We start from the raw sequence: 14,127 nt of genomic DNA, 5'->3' as shown, positions 1-14,127 counted from the left end.
CCAGTATGGTTTTTTTTTTTAAGTTTTTGTTTTTCCATTCCACATGTTACATCATGCTTTCATACATGATTCTAAAGTTTTACTTAAACATAGAAAATAGTTAATATTTTGTAGTGAATATTTAATATTCTGTATAACTAAGAAATTATTCCCACTTGTAAGTGAGAAAACAGATATAAGGTAAGTGGCGGGGCTGTAGAGACGGCTCCGCCTTTAAGACCACTGTCTGCTCTTCCAGAAGTCTTGAGTTCAATTCCCAGCAACCACATGGTGGCTCACAACCATCTGTAATGGGATTTGATACTCTCTTCTGGTGTGTCTGAAGAGAGTAATAGTGTACTCACATACTAAATAAATCTAAAAAAAAAAAAAAAAAAGGTAAGGGGCAGGTCTGAGGTCTCAAGTGCAGAAGCAGTAAACAGCACAAGCATCTGTGCCCTCCAGCATCACGAGCCAGGCTACTCGGGAGTTTCTGTACAGTGCACATTTCTCTCTGATGACTTATATAAGTAATGCTACATAAGCATATTTCCAAGTGTGTTTTTGTTTTGTACTAAGTTCTTAGAATAAGTTTGCCAGGCTGAAAAAAAAATCACTGTCAAGAGATCCATGAGTTTACCTTTTTCCCTTATTTTCTCCTGTGTGGTGGAAGAGATTGAATCTGGGAACTCATATAAGCTAGGCCACTCTATCACTGGGCCACTTCTTTGCCCAGATCTGAGATGGCTCTGTATGAGTGTGTGTGTGTGTGACCTCAGACCAGCCTTATATCTGTTTTCTCACTTGTAAGTGGGAATTATTTCTTAGGTTATACAGAATATTAAATACTCAATACAAAATATTAACCATTTTTTAAAGTTTAACTAAAAGTTTAGAATCATGCATGAAAGCATTTATGATGTAAAAACAGGACATTAAACCATGTTGTCTCAGTGGTAGATCAAATACAGAAGGTCCTGGGTAAATCCCTGGCCCCAAAAGCAACTCAACCGTATGTCTCTGCTTTCCTAGTACTACTGGGGTTTTAGACAATTTCATGGGGTTCTGCAGACCTGAACCCAGGCTCTCAGATTCTGTGTGCAGGTACTTTACAGATTGACCTATTTCCCAGGCAGGTATGAGAAGTTTTAAGATACTGAGCTGAACTGACTTTTCAGTCATTTGTAGTATGTTTCTCTTTCACAGTAGCTTTCCTAATATTGTGCTTATTACTTAAGAAACATTGTGAAGTGTTGAACTGTATATTTCTTTTATTAGCAGAAATGTGCATCAGTTTCTTTTTTGTGTGTGAATAATCTGACATCATCTGAAAATTCAGTGTTGTTCTAAACCTCTACCTTTACTATAAATGCATTTCATTTCTTTAATAGCAAAAGTTTGACTTACTAAGTATAACATAAGAACCTTAAGAAATAGAAGTACAATTTATCATTATTATGAATAGGATTAAAATATTTATGTTAGTCTCACTATACATCTAATGCAGGCTCTAATTCACAACCTTTCTGCTTCAACCTTCTGAGCACCTGGGGTTACAGGAATTTACCACTGTACATGGCACACTTTTTTACTTTTTTTTTTCTTTTCTTTTCTTTTTTGAGATAGAGTAATTGTGGTTGTTTTGGAAATTGCTATGCCTCAAATTCACCTAGAAACTCCTGGGATAAAAGGCATGCACCAACTATTATTCTTAATTTATTTTTTCTTTTGTTTTGAGCCAGGATTTCTTGTAGCTTAGGTTGGCCTCAAACTGACTATGCATCCAAAGCTGGCCTTGAACTCTACTTTCATTACATTTCTTTTTAAAAGGCATAAACAAACTTTTCTTCTTTTTCATTCTTGCTTTTTAATAATTTTCTGAACTGATAACTCGATTTAACTAGTTTTGAAAAGTTAGTTACCATGGGGGCTGGCGAGATGGCTCAGTGGTTGAGAGCACCGGATGTTCTTCTTTTGAAGAGTAAATATATAAACAAAGAGAGAAAGAAATGTTTGAAGTATCACAAAAGGATATAATAAGGGTTTTCTAGCAACAACGAAGCCATTCTGGCCTCCTTAATCATAGGACGAGCCATAAGCATTCTGCGTCTCCAGTAATGCTGTAGAAAGAAGAGATGACATGTTAGGAATACTATAGACAAGTGCTGAGGGGAAGTGCTAAGAATTTTCTAGGTTTGAAGTCCTATGATGTCACAAGTCTTACGTGATCTCCTGTTCCAGCCAGATGAATGCACACAGGTCTATATCTGTTGTTCCATTCCTTAGGCACGATAAACTGGAACCTATATAAAAAAAAAAAGTTATTTTTTAAAAAGAAAATTAGCTACAAACTATACACACATATATCCATGTATATGTTTTTAATTATTTATGTTTAATTAATTCATGGAGAAGGTTTTGTCGGGCTGGAGAGATGGCTCAGTGGTTAAGAGCACTGGCTGCTTGCTCTTCTGGAGAAGGTCTTGTCATTATATAACTTAGGCTGGACTGAACTTACTATATAGGTAAGGCTGGCCTCAAACTTGTGGCCCTCCTACCTTAACATCCTGAGTACAGGGATTACAGGTGTGACTCATGCCCAGCTCTAAACTCTCATATGAAAAGCCATCATAATTAAGCTCTCTCTCTAGAAGGATGGACCATCGGATTTACATTTACTAACATTTATTTGTTTGTGTGTATATATGTATGTGTGGGTGGTGTGCCCAGGTGCAGGTCAGAGAACAACTTGTAGAAGTTCTTTTCCTCCACCACAGGAGTCCTAGAAATTGAACTCTGTCAGTCTTAACAAAGTGTCTCTATCTACTCAGCTATCTTACTGGCCTATATTTTAACTATCTGAAATAAACACTTAGAATTTTGACATTCAATTTGTAACTATGTGTCCAAAAGCTACAATATTATTATAAACCTAATTCTCTTAGGAGGAAAAAACATGAAAGCAGGAGGAAGACTTAGAAAGATTAGGGATTTGGTGAGACGGAGAAGGGAATGAGAATACTGAGAATAGAATGTTCCAAAGAATACTATATTCATGAATGAAACTATAAAAGAATTTTAAAAAATTAAACAGGGAAATTACCTATGATACCACAGATGGAGAAGAAACAACAAACAGCAGGTGTGTCAAACTTTTAGTATGTTTTGGACATAGATTTATTTCATGTGGCAGGATGTTACTGTCAGACAAAACTAGATGACTATTCTCTATAGAAACTGAACAGTGGGGTTGGGAATACAGTTAAGAAAGTACATAAACCAAGGAAAGCACCTGCTTGCCATGAGCAAGATTCTAGGTTCAATCCCAAGTTCCACAAAAAGTATATTTACATAATATAGACATATATACACATACATAAATATACATATATTTGTACACCCCTGCACACATACACTTTTTATAAAAGAAACTGGAGAGATAGAGCAGCAGTTAAAAGAACTTCCTGCTTTTCCAGAAGACCTGAGCTCAGTCCCAGCAAGCATACACATCAGATTGGGTAGATAGCTCACAAACACCAGGAACTCCATGACACCATGAATTTGATAAGATAAATTAGAACAAAAGCATAAAACACACACACACACACACACACACACAGAGACACACACGGTGACTGTCCTTGAACTCAATAAGCTACACTTGCCTCTGCCTCCCAAGTACTGGGATTAAAGGAATGCACTACAACCAGCCAACAAAATGATTTTTAAAATTCCATTAAGACAGTTGTATGACTTGGTAATTACAACAATTATTAAATTACATGCTTAAAATGAGTAGCTCATATATACATATATGAAATGTATCCATATCTGTATCCATATGTATGTATATATGTATACATATGCACACCCATATATCTTCAATCATGATAATTGAGCTATACAAATTCTGGAGTTACTGTAGTAGCCAAATAGACAAGAGATGTAAACAAGCACTATGACCTTATTTTTACCCATAAAGATCTGGGATGTAGATCAGTTGGTGGAGACTTGCCTCACTTGCAAAAGGCCCTGGGTTCAATCTCCAGCAAAACATAAAACTGGCCTTAGTACATTCCTGTAGGAAGCTGTGGTCAGCGGTGATATATGCACCATTCCAAGATGGCGCGGGCATCTTGTCCTCCCAGTAGTAAACAATTAACTGCGCAGGTGCAAAAAGGCAAAAGTGCGCCAAAAGTCACTGCCCATCCCGGGGTGTATTATGGGTAATGAGTGAACAGCCAATCAGAAGTGAATAAGTCACTCTAGGGTGTATTTAAGCTGTGCCTCTTCCTGTCTTTGGCCCTTCCACAGTCTTTCCGCTTCTGCTTATACAAGAAGTAAAGCCTCGTTTGTAGTAACTACCCGAATTCCGTCTCTCGTGTCTCTTCCGAGGGCGAAGGAGACACAAGAGGCGCGCGGAACAACTGGAGTCGAAACCCGAGAGTTTCAAGGCGATGAGGAGGCCCCCAAGTTTTGGGGCGGGTTAAAAGACTACAGGATCGAGGTACACCTCTGGAAGGTATGCCTGGGGTAGAAACCTTCGTTGCGAGCAGATATTCACCCATTGCCTCTGCTACAGTAGTTGGCCTCTTGCTTGTGTTTTCGCTGTTAGCTTATTTATGTTGTGAGGATTCAGCCGGCAGCACAGCTATTAGGGCAAGTCAAGAGGTTGCAAGAGAGGTCCGCTCTAGGCTATCAGAACCAGAGCGTGTTAGCCGGCATCAGGCCAAAGGGCCTGGGAGTCAGGCCAAAGAGCCTGGGGAGATAGAGTACTCAAAAGGAACAAGGGCTACTGCAGAGCTCATTAAGCTTATGGAACCTTCACCGGTGGTTGGAGAGAGAGTGGAGGACAAAAGGATCCTCCTTTATGACAGAATCTTTGGGGAACCAGAGCAAGGAATGCCAGTGATAGAAAAGATGATCTTTGAAAATGCCACAGCTGAATGCCGTACAGCCATTGTCCTTCGTAAGAACAAGAGGCTACAAGATTGGCTGAGGGCCTGCTGTGGCCCGGGGTGGGAAGCTGTTTGTGCTTATTCCACAGGTGAAAACAATTCAATTTGGGTCCCTACTTGGCTGGTGCAGATTGTGAAGAATGAAGCTAGGTTGCAAGATGACGACTCTGATTCTCCTGATACTGATGTTCGATTTGGGGATAAGTATACCACTATGGGCCATAGTTAGATCTTGGCCTGTTCCCAGGCCAGTACATTCAAATGCTGAAGTACTGCCTATTGTTTACAGCTATTGAGTGTTACTTGGTTGCCCTGTCCTCAGGGGCACTGGCCAGCAGCCTGAGTTATACAATGCTACAAGTTTTCCATTAAATTTTACACTTTGTTTTGTGGCAGCAAAACTTTACAGCATAATGGTAATCTACTTGGTGTTGATTTGAGAAAAAATAGAATGCCTACATCATTAAAGATTGGTTTTTTGATTTGCCTATGTTTATAGAGAAAAGATACAACACGTATCTTTTAAGGTTTACAGTTTAAATTTAAGGTTTAAAGTTAAGGTCAAAATCACACAATTCAGGACTAGCCAAGCCTCAGAGAACAGGCTGGAGGGAGGTTACATTTACATTTGAATTAAGACAATGCAGACTGAGCTACAGAAGCCCAGGTGCTAACATCCCTTTTGTTCTGAGTCTTTAGACCAGATCCTAGAAATGTGCTTACTGGAATTCGGAATTCGTCTCTTGTCTTCATTGTTTCTTGTGAGAAGAGGGATAAATCTAAAAACCAAAGACTTTATAACAGTCTGTGGGCGAAAAGTTATGATTATGCTGGAGAAATTAGAATTGTGTCTGCTTCCCTCCATGAGTATAGCTGTACCTGCTGATAAAATATGGTTCAAATTGTTCTAATTAATTCCTTTATATTCAAAGTTGTTAAAAATGAGATGGTTTGGATTCCTCTAATGTATGTAACAATTATTAGAGAATAAGGTTGGCTTTTATCTGATATATTCATTGGACTAAAAAAGATTGGTTATTAAATTAATCCAAAATAAAGTTCAAATTTAAGATTTATACAGCCTAACTTGCCTACTCCAGCTGCCATTTCAATAAATGCTTATAGAATTTTATAGATATAAAAGATGTTTTTTATACCATCCCTTTACATTTCTGGTAAAGGTGAAAGGTTTACAGGCAGTAAATTTATTCATAATTTTTAAGAGCCCATGAAGTGATATTTGTTAGAAATAATTGCTTCAGAAAATGGTTAATTGTTTTACATTTTATATATATAAATATTGTTGCTGCTTTAATACAAAAAATTAAGAGGTTAAATCTTTTGGTGTGTATTATTCATTGTGTGATACTTTATTAGTGGATTTCTCTAAAAAAGTTTTTTCTGCAATCCATTGCTCCAATATAACAAGCTTTAAAAATTTTTAGAGTACTTGTTACTCCAAAAAAGGGTTCAAAGACAGTGTCTTTCAATATTTGAGACAAGTTGGGGCTAGAGAAATGGCTCAGCCGTTAAAGGCTAGACTTTTAAAATATAAAGGCTGAACTCCCAGCAACCACATGGTGGCTCACAACCATTTGTGGTGGGGATCTAACGCCATCTTCTGACTTGTGAGTGTACATACAAAAAGAAAATGGTTTACTTTTAATCTTGATTTGCTCTTAGTGATTTTTAAAAGTTGTTAAGATATATTATTTGGCTAAAACCTCATCTTAAGCTTACCATAGGAGAATTTAAACCTCTGTTTGATGTTTTCAAAGGGATGCAAGTCCTAAATTAAATCATATGTGTATTTTCTTGGGTTTACCCTGCTTCAACACAATTAAATTATGTGTTGTAGCCACTGTTTAGAATGTTTAAAAGGGTGTATCTGCCTTTGTCTTGTTGAATGGTGTGCTTCATGAAGTGCAGAATGTTTTGGCTACACGATCTAATATCTCTAGCCATTTGAATAACATTAAAATTAATAAGGTGTTTAGGAATGCATCTACACAACCGGTGTCGGTGTGTGTGGACCCTCCATTTTTCTTTATGTTATCCAACTTTCAGAATAATTCTGATATCTTGGATTATAAGAATGTTACATGCCTTTTGGCACAATGCTGGAATGGATCACTAGACCTAGCCATGGTTAATCAAGTTACAGCAGCTACTGTTGTTAATCAAATCTCAGAAAAGACTTCTGAGGCTTTGACCATTTTACAGAAAGTGGATGCATATCAGGCATCCTGTTGGTCAATCAGAGAGTTGATTTGCTCCAAGCCCATGTAGAGCAGTTCACGGATGTGGTTCAAATAAGCTGCGTGTCAGCAACCCCACATCCAGGTATTACACCTCTGAGATTTGTGAATGATACATTTATTCAAAGCCATAATGTTTCTGCTTATTTAAAAGGAAATTGGACTAGGAAGTTGGACCAGGTGCAACAGCAATTGCAGATCTGGATCTTGAGCCTTGATGGAGTGTGGATGGACCCTGTTACCCCTGGCGATTTTACTTCTTGAATTTCTTCTGTCTTTTCCTTCTTTCTTAAAGGGTGGGGATAGGCCTGTTTGATGCAGCCCTATGTTGTGGATTAGTGTTCATGTATGGTTGGTCTATAAGCTCAGAGCCCAACAAAAACGTGACAAGGTCGCTAGCGCCCAAGCACGCGCAGCCTTGAGCAAGGATCTCCCCCTGAAATTTGACTATCTAGGCTAAGAAAGTAGCCGATGACTGAGACCCTCAGTCGATGCACCCCAAGGGTTCAGCCCATTGCACTGGGTCGATGAGAGGCCTAAGTCCAGCCAGCCCTTGCCTAAATAACTGTGGTACCTGAATAGTAGGTTGACAGCCCTTGCACTCCTGAGAGCTATACTCCATTGCATAGGGACGGGTGTCAATTCCTCTTTACATCCCCTTAGCCCTTGCACCCAGAGGACTTGTTTCCATTGCACCTGGTAGGGTAAGGGAGAATCTTCGGGCTGTAAGCTCTTGATCGCTTATTCCCCCAAGATGGAGTTTGCTTGATCAGGCTTGAGTTCAAATCTTGATTGGTGCTGCGCTTAACAGACAAAAGGCTGTTCCATATTAATAATTTAAACAGGGGGAGATGTAGGAAGCTGTGGTCAGCGGTGATATATGCACCATTCCAAGATGGCGCGGGCATCTTGTCCTCCCAGTAGTAAACAATTAACTGCGCAGGTGCAAAAAGGCAAAAGTGCGCCAAAAGTCACTGCCCATCCCGGGGTGTATTATGGGTAATGAGTGAACAGCCAATCAGAAGTGAATAAGTCACTCTAGGGTGTATTTAAGCTGTGCCTCTTCCTGTCTTTGGCCCTTCCGCAGTCTTTCCGCTTCTGCTTATACAAGAAGTAAAGCCTCGTTTGTAGTAACTACCCGAATTCCGTCTCTCGTGTCTCTTCCGCGGGCGAAGGAGACACAAGAGGTGCACGGAACACATTCCTGTAATCTCAACACTCAGGATTTAGAGGCAGGAGGATTAGAAGTCCAAAGCTATAGCAAGTTTGAGGCCAGCCTGGGTGGGATAGGTGAAACTATCTTTAAAAAAAAAAGCCAGGTGTGGTATTCATTCAATTGTGATCTCAATCTCAATGCTCGGGAAGAACTGGCTTGCTGCCTGCTAGTCTAGTCTAATCTGTGAGCTCACTTGAGATCCTATTTTAAGAAAAAAGGTAGATAATTCCTGCAAAACAACATAGGAGCTTGACCTACAGCTACCAACTACCTTCATGTGGATCCACATACATAACCCTCCATCAATACACACACACACACACACGATGAGTTAAGCTGAAAAATTATAATGTCCTAGAAGTTTGATGAGATGGTCGCAGCAGGTGGAAGTGCTTGCTCTCAAGCCAGATTGGTGCACTTGAGTTCTGCATCCCACATTGTAAGAGAGAACCATCATCTTCACGTTTTCATCTTACCTCTACATGTATACACATCCATTCACAAATATTTTTTTAAAAGAGCCCTAGAAGAATAGGATAGAAAGCTTTTTATTTGTTCTACTCTTTTTAAATTTAAAACATATTTTGGATTATGCTTTACTCCACTTACTTGTTTGCTTGTTTAAAATCTGGTCTCACTATGTAGCCTAGGTTGGACTGGAGCTTGTCATCCTCTTTCCTCTAACTCCAGAGTTTTGGGATTTAAGTCAGTGCAGTAGTGCATGCTCGTAACCCTAGTTCTTAAAAGAGACAGGAGGATGACAAGTTCAAAGCTAGCCTGGTCCACAGAGTAAGTTTTACACTGTTGAGGCCCACACTCTGCCTCAACATTTTGGAGCTAACATATTTGCCTTTGAAATAACACTTTAAAACTCAAAAGTACTACTTTCAGCTAATAGTAGCCTTTTCAGCTAGTCATTAAGAAAAGCAGTGACCCATGGGTAGCAATGTTAAAGTCAAACAACTCACTGAGATTTAAAGACAATATTTACAGGTTACTGGCATAAAGTGTCTTACTCTCAACTAGGGTGTGTGTGTGTGTGTGTGTGTGTTAATTATAATGGCATGTGCAGAGATGAAGTGTGAAAACAGACATGAGTACAAAGGTATAAGACAAAAGAAGTCAAGTAAAAGGAAGTCGTAGTAAGAAGTGGTGGAGACGGGCATTGTGCCACTGGGTCTAGAATCTCATAATTTGGAAAGCTAAGGCAGGAAGACCAGGAGTTCAAGTCTAGCCTGAGCTATATATGGAGACTTTATCTCATGGAAAAAATCAAAACAACCACAAAAAAAAAAAAAATCAGAAAAGGAAAAAAAAGAGATAAAAGAGTCCTTCTGTGAGGCTACAGATGCAATGTTCTAAGTACACGAATTAACCGACCACACATTTAGTTGCTACTGCCCTTCTTTCTGCCCTATCACTTCATACACTTATGAAACTTAGGATATGGAAAGTTATTGTGTTTATATTCTATTATATAACTGCAAAAGGCCATATAACTTAGTATTTATAAAAGCTCAGCACTTGCCGGGCGGTGGTGGTGCACGCCTTTAATCCCAGAGCTTGGGAGGCAGAGGCAGGAGGATTTCTGAGTTCAAGGCCAGCCTGGTCTACCAAGTGAGTTCCAGGACAGCCAAGGCTACACAGAGAAACCCTGCCCCGAAAAACAAAACAAAACAAAACAAAACAAAACAAAAAAAAAAAAAAAAAAAGCTCAGCACTTGGAATTCCACCTACACCATTTCTAGATTTAAGACCTTACACAAGTCACTTAATTTTTCTGTATCTCAGTTTCCTCATCTGTAAAGTAAGATAATAATGCTACATATTAAATGAGATGGTAAATTTTTTTTCTTTTCAGAAAATCATTTCTCCTGATATAGTCAGTGTGCCCAGCACCTCTTTGGACACACTATGTCTGATACGTGAACAAATAAGCAGGAACACATACATATACACTAAAATAATTTCATAAAGGAAGAAATAAAATAAAACATATTAATTTAGTTAGACATGGTATTTCCTGGTTGTTGTTTGTTCTTGAAACAGGGTCTTTCTGTGTAATCTTGGCTAGTCTAGAAGTCACTATACAGACCAGGCTGGCCTCTCCTCTTGAGTATTAAAGGTGTGAGACACTACATCTGGACCCAGTGGTGTTTTGAAAGTTAACAGGAAAGCTTAGGAGGGAAGCCCTACCTTCTGTCATGTGAAATGAGTAGTGATTTTTCCTTTGCCTTAAAACTCTTTCTGATCCTGCATGATCCTTTGGAAAATGAAGCTTTAAACCTGTCATTGCACTGTCTGATTTCCTGAGTGGGCTTAAGCAATTAGGCAGGAGGGTGCTGAAGTAGCAGCGCGTGGCTTTGGTGAGGCATTCCACATGCTTTTATGAAGGACTCCCTGCACAGAGAAATAGATGTGACACGTCCTTCTCCTTCCCTCTAGTAACAGCTTCCCTTCAACAGCATCTTCTCTTCATTACTGCCAGCCTTTTCAGCCAGTCATTAAGAAAAGAAGTCATCATGGGCAGCAATGTCAAAGTCAAACTACTCACTGAGATTTGAAGGCATGACTCTAATAGCATAGCCCCGTGCAGTAAACACATAGGGAGACTGGCAGAATCATCTATCCCCCGTGTTTCATGAAGAGCACTAGCTCCTGCAGAGTTTCTATAGGCTAGGAGAATGTTCACACTATTACTTTTCACCTTGCTACAATGAGTAGAAGATTGGTAGGTAGCACATTAGTAATGTAAGAATGGCTTAAAAACATGTTTACATTAAAGACCACATATGAATTCATATTTATTATTGTTAAAACCATCAGAATAAAGATATGCTATTAATCTTCTTAATGTGTTTTACTGCCATTCATTAAGATTTACTTTAAAATAATATAAAACATGGCTGGAGAGTTGGCTCAACGGTTAGTAACACTTGTTGCTTTTGCAGAGGACCCAGGTTCAATTCCCAGCACCTACATGGTAGCTCGAAACCATCCATAATGCTAGTTTCAAGGGATGTGCCTCTCTTCTAAGTTCTGCATATTCATGGTACACACACATGCAGGCAAAGCACTCATGCATATAAATATACACACACACAAACACACATATGTATATGAGACAGTATTTTTAATATCTAATTGTATACATGGTAACTCTAGGTTATAGGCACATGCCTATAATGCAGAACTTGGGAGGCAGGATCACAAGTTCAAAGCCAGTCTCAACTACAAAGTGAGGTTTTATTTGTTTTGTTGTTAGACAGGCTGACCTATCTCTCCAGTGATGGGATTAAAAGTTTAGGTCACGGTGTCTGAGACAAAGATGGTAATTGTGGTTTTTAAGATTTTTTTTTTTTTAAATTTTATGTGTATATCTGTGCATGTGTGCTTGGTTCTCTTGGAGAGCAACAGAAGACACCAGATGCTCAGGTAGATCTCTGAATTTGAGGCCAGCCTGGTATACAACATGGGTTCCAAGACAGCTAGGGCTATACAGAGAAAGCCTGTTTCCAAAAAAACAAAAAGAAAACAGAGGCAAAAAATAGAGGATGTCTCAAACAAAGCAAAACAAAACTAAAAACAAACAAAAATCCCCCAACAAATCCAGAAATTCCATGAAAATAGACAGGTAAAAAAATATATGGAAGGATGTTAGGTTGCTTAAATGAACAAAATATGCCGTTTAAGTGCCTTGAAAATTTAGGAAATTATGGTAGAGCCACAGAAGGGAATACCTATCAGCTATTAACACAATGACAGGCTACCTTCATTGATTAGTTAGGCTAAAATAAAAATAAACAGTCTTATATGTGAATACCAAGGAAAAAAGATGATGACAGATGTAACATAGCAATGATCACTTTATGTAGCAATTATTAATACTTTTCTCTTATTTTATTATTCCTTAATACAATGATATAAGTTACTATGCCCACCCTGTCCCCAAGCAGATCAGTAAAGAACAGAAAACCGAACATCAATGTGCATCATTTGGGAATTTCTACTCATCAAAATAAATGATGCTTTAAGATTATAGCACTGCAAGCCAGCACCTAGGAGGCTAGGGCAAGAGGCTCGACAGTTTTGAAGCTAGCCTGGAACATCTAGTGACTGTATCTCTAGAACTTTTTTTTTTTTTTTTTTTTTTTTTTTTTTTTTTTTTTTTTTTAGTTTTTTAGTTTTTCAAGACAGGGTTTCTCTGTGTAGCCCAGACTGAGTTCCAGGATAGCCAGGGCTACACAGAGACACTCTGCAGACCAGGCTGTCAAGCACTCTTTAAAAACAAATAATAAATGCTATTGCAGAGTTAAATTTGGTTATTTCCCTATTACTGTTCTTTTTATCAATAAGAAAGAACTTCCTTGCCAGGCAATGGTGGCGCACGCCTTTAATCCCAGCACTTGGGAGGCAGAGGCAGGTGGATTTCTGAGTTCGAGGCCAGCCTGGTCTACAGAGTGAGTTCCAGGACAGCCAGGGCTACACAGAGAAACCCTGTATCGAAAAACCAAAAAAGAAAGAAAGAAAGAACTTCCTTAACTCATAATAAATGTTGAAATGATATTATTTCTTAGACTGAATTTCTCCTTCCTTCAAGCCATGTTAAGCACGTCCTTTAACCACGTTTCCCCTTTTCTTTAAGCTAATACCTTTACAATTGTTTCGCTAAGGCTGAGAAGCTACAAGAGGACACAGATCCAGGGAGTACAAGTATAGTATGTAGAAACAGCAATTCCTTTACCATATATTCCATTAATAGATAGTCTAAAGAACTACATGTTTATTTAGCTCTTTTATAGTCATTGAATACAATTTTCGTTCCTCCTGTCATTTAGCCCTTTTAACAGCCATGTGGGATAAAGTGTTATCATCTTTATTTTACAGTATATGGTTCAGAGAAATACCTGGCCCTAAGGTCACTGGATTAATAAGTAGTAGAGCCAGGGTTCAGTTCAGATCTGTTTAATGCCAAAGTCCTTGGTTTTTGCTTTATTTATACAACACTACTTGCATTTTATTTTAATTTTATTAAAAGAAAAAAATTAAACCAAAACCTAATACCAAAAACCAAATCAAACAAACAAACAGACAGGTCTGAGAAAACAGGTAAGGAGTTCAGAACACTGGCTGCTCTTCTAAAGGACCCAAGTTCAATTCTCAGAACCCACATAGTGAGACACAGATATCTATAACTCCAGTCCCAGATCTGGCACATTCTTTTGGCCTCCTGAGTACCAGCACATACATGATGCAGACATACCTGCAGATAAAATATCTACACATATAAAATAAATAAATAAATAAGTGAATAAAATTTAAAATAATAATTATCTTAGAGCAAGAAAAAAAAACTGACTACTATAAGTAAATACCATAGGTTCCGTTTTGTTCTGTTTTTCTTTTTTTGGCTTTTGAGACAGGATTTTTCTGCGTATCCTTGGCTACCCTAGAGCCCCACCATCATAGAAATTTAAAAATGAAATTTTAGTGTGTGTGTGTGTGTGTGTGTGTGTGTGTGTGTGTGCACATGAGGAAATCAGAGGACAGCTTGTGGGAATTCTATCCTTCTATCATTCAAGTCCTGGAAATTGTCAGCAGGTATGGTCTTTACCCAGTAAGCTATCTCACTACCTCTCAAAGTGAAAATTTAAAAGGCAAACTCTACTTAGAAATGAGCAGAGCTGGCATATGACTAAAATTCTTCGGAAACATT

At 38.5% G+C, this 14,127-nt stretch overlaps 1 protein-coding gene across 2 annotated transcripts in view; it reads right to left on the bottom strand.

The window, feature by feature from the left end:
• The window catches only part of Abhd18 (abhydrolase domain containing 18), a 51,402-nt gene that overhangs the window by 12,050 nt on the left and 25,225 nt on the right, over positions 1-14,127 (bottom strand). Inside the window, exons 5-6 of one of the 2 annotated variants that reach the window (XM_034500189.2) lie at positions 2,204-2,282; positions 2,015-2,099 (exon numbers count right to left, since the gene is read on the bottom strand). In XM_034500189.2, coding sequence (XP_034356080.1) covers positions 2,015-2,099; positions 2,204-2,282 — 164 coding nt within the window. Of the gene's footprint in view, positions 1-1,901; positions 2,100-2,203; positions 2,283-14,127 lie in introns of those variants that run through there. The other variant, XM_076932330.1, reaches the window with a different exon arrangement.

The sequence above is a fragment of the Arvicanthis niloticus genome, chromosome 4 (genome assembly GCF_011762505.2).
Source record: "Arvicanthis niloticus isolate mArvNil1 chromosome 4, mArvNil1.pat.X, whole genome shotgun sequence".
Lineage (NCBI taxonomy): Eukaryota > Metazoa > Chordata > Mammalia > Rodentia > Muridae > Arvicanthis > Arvicanthis niloticus.
The sequence above is the reverse complement of the archived record's forward strand: the minus strand, read 5'-3'. Positions and strand labels throughout refer to the sequence as shown.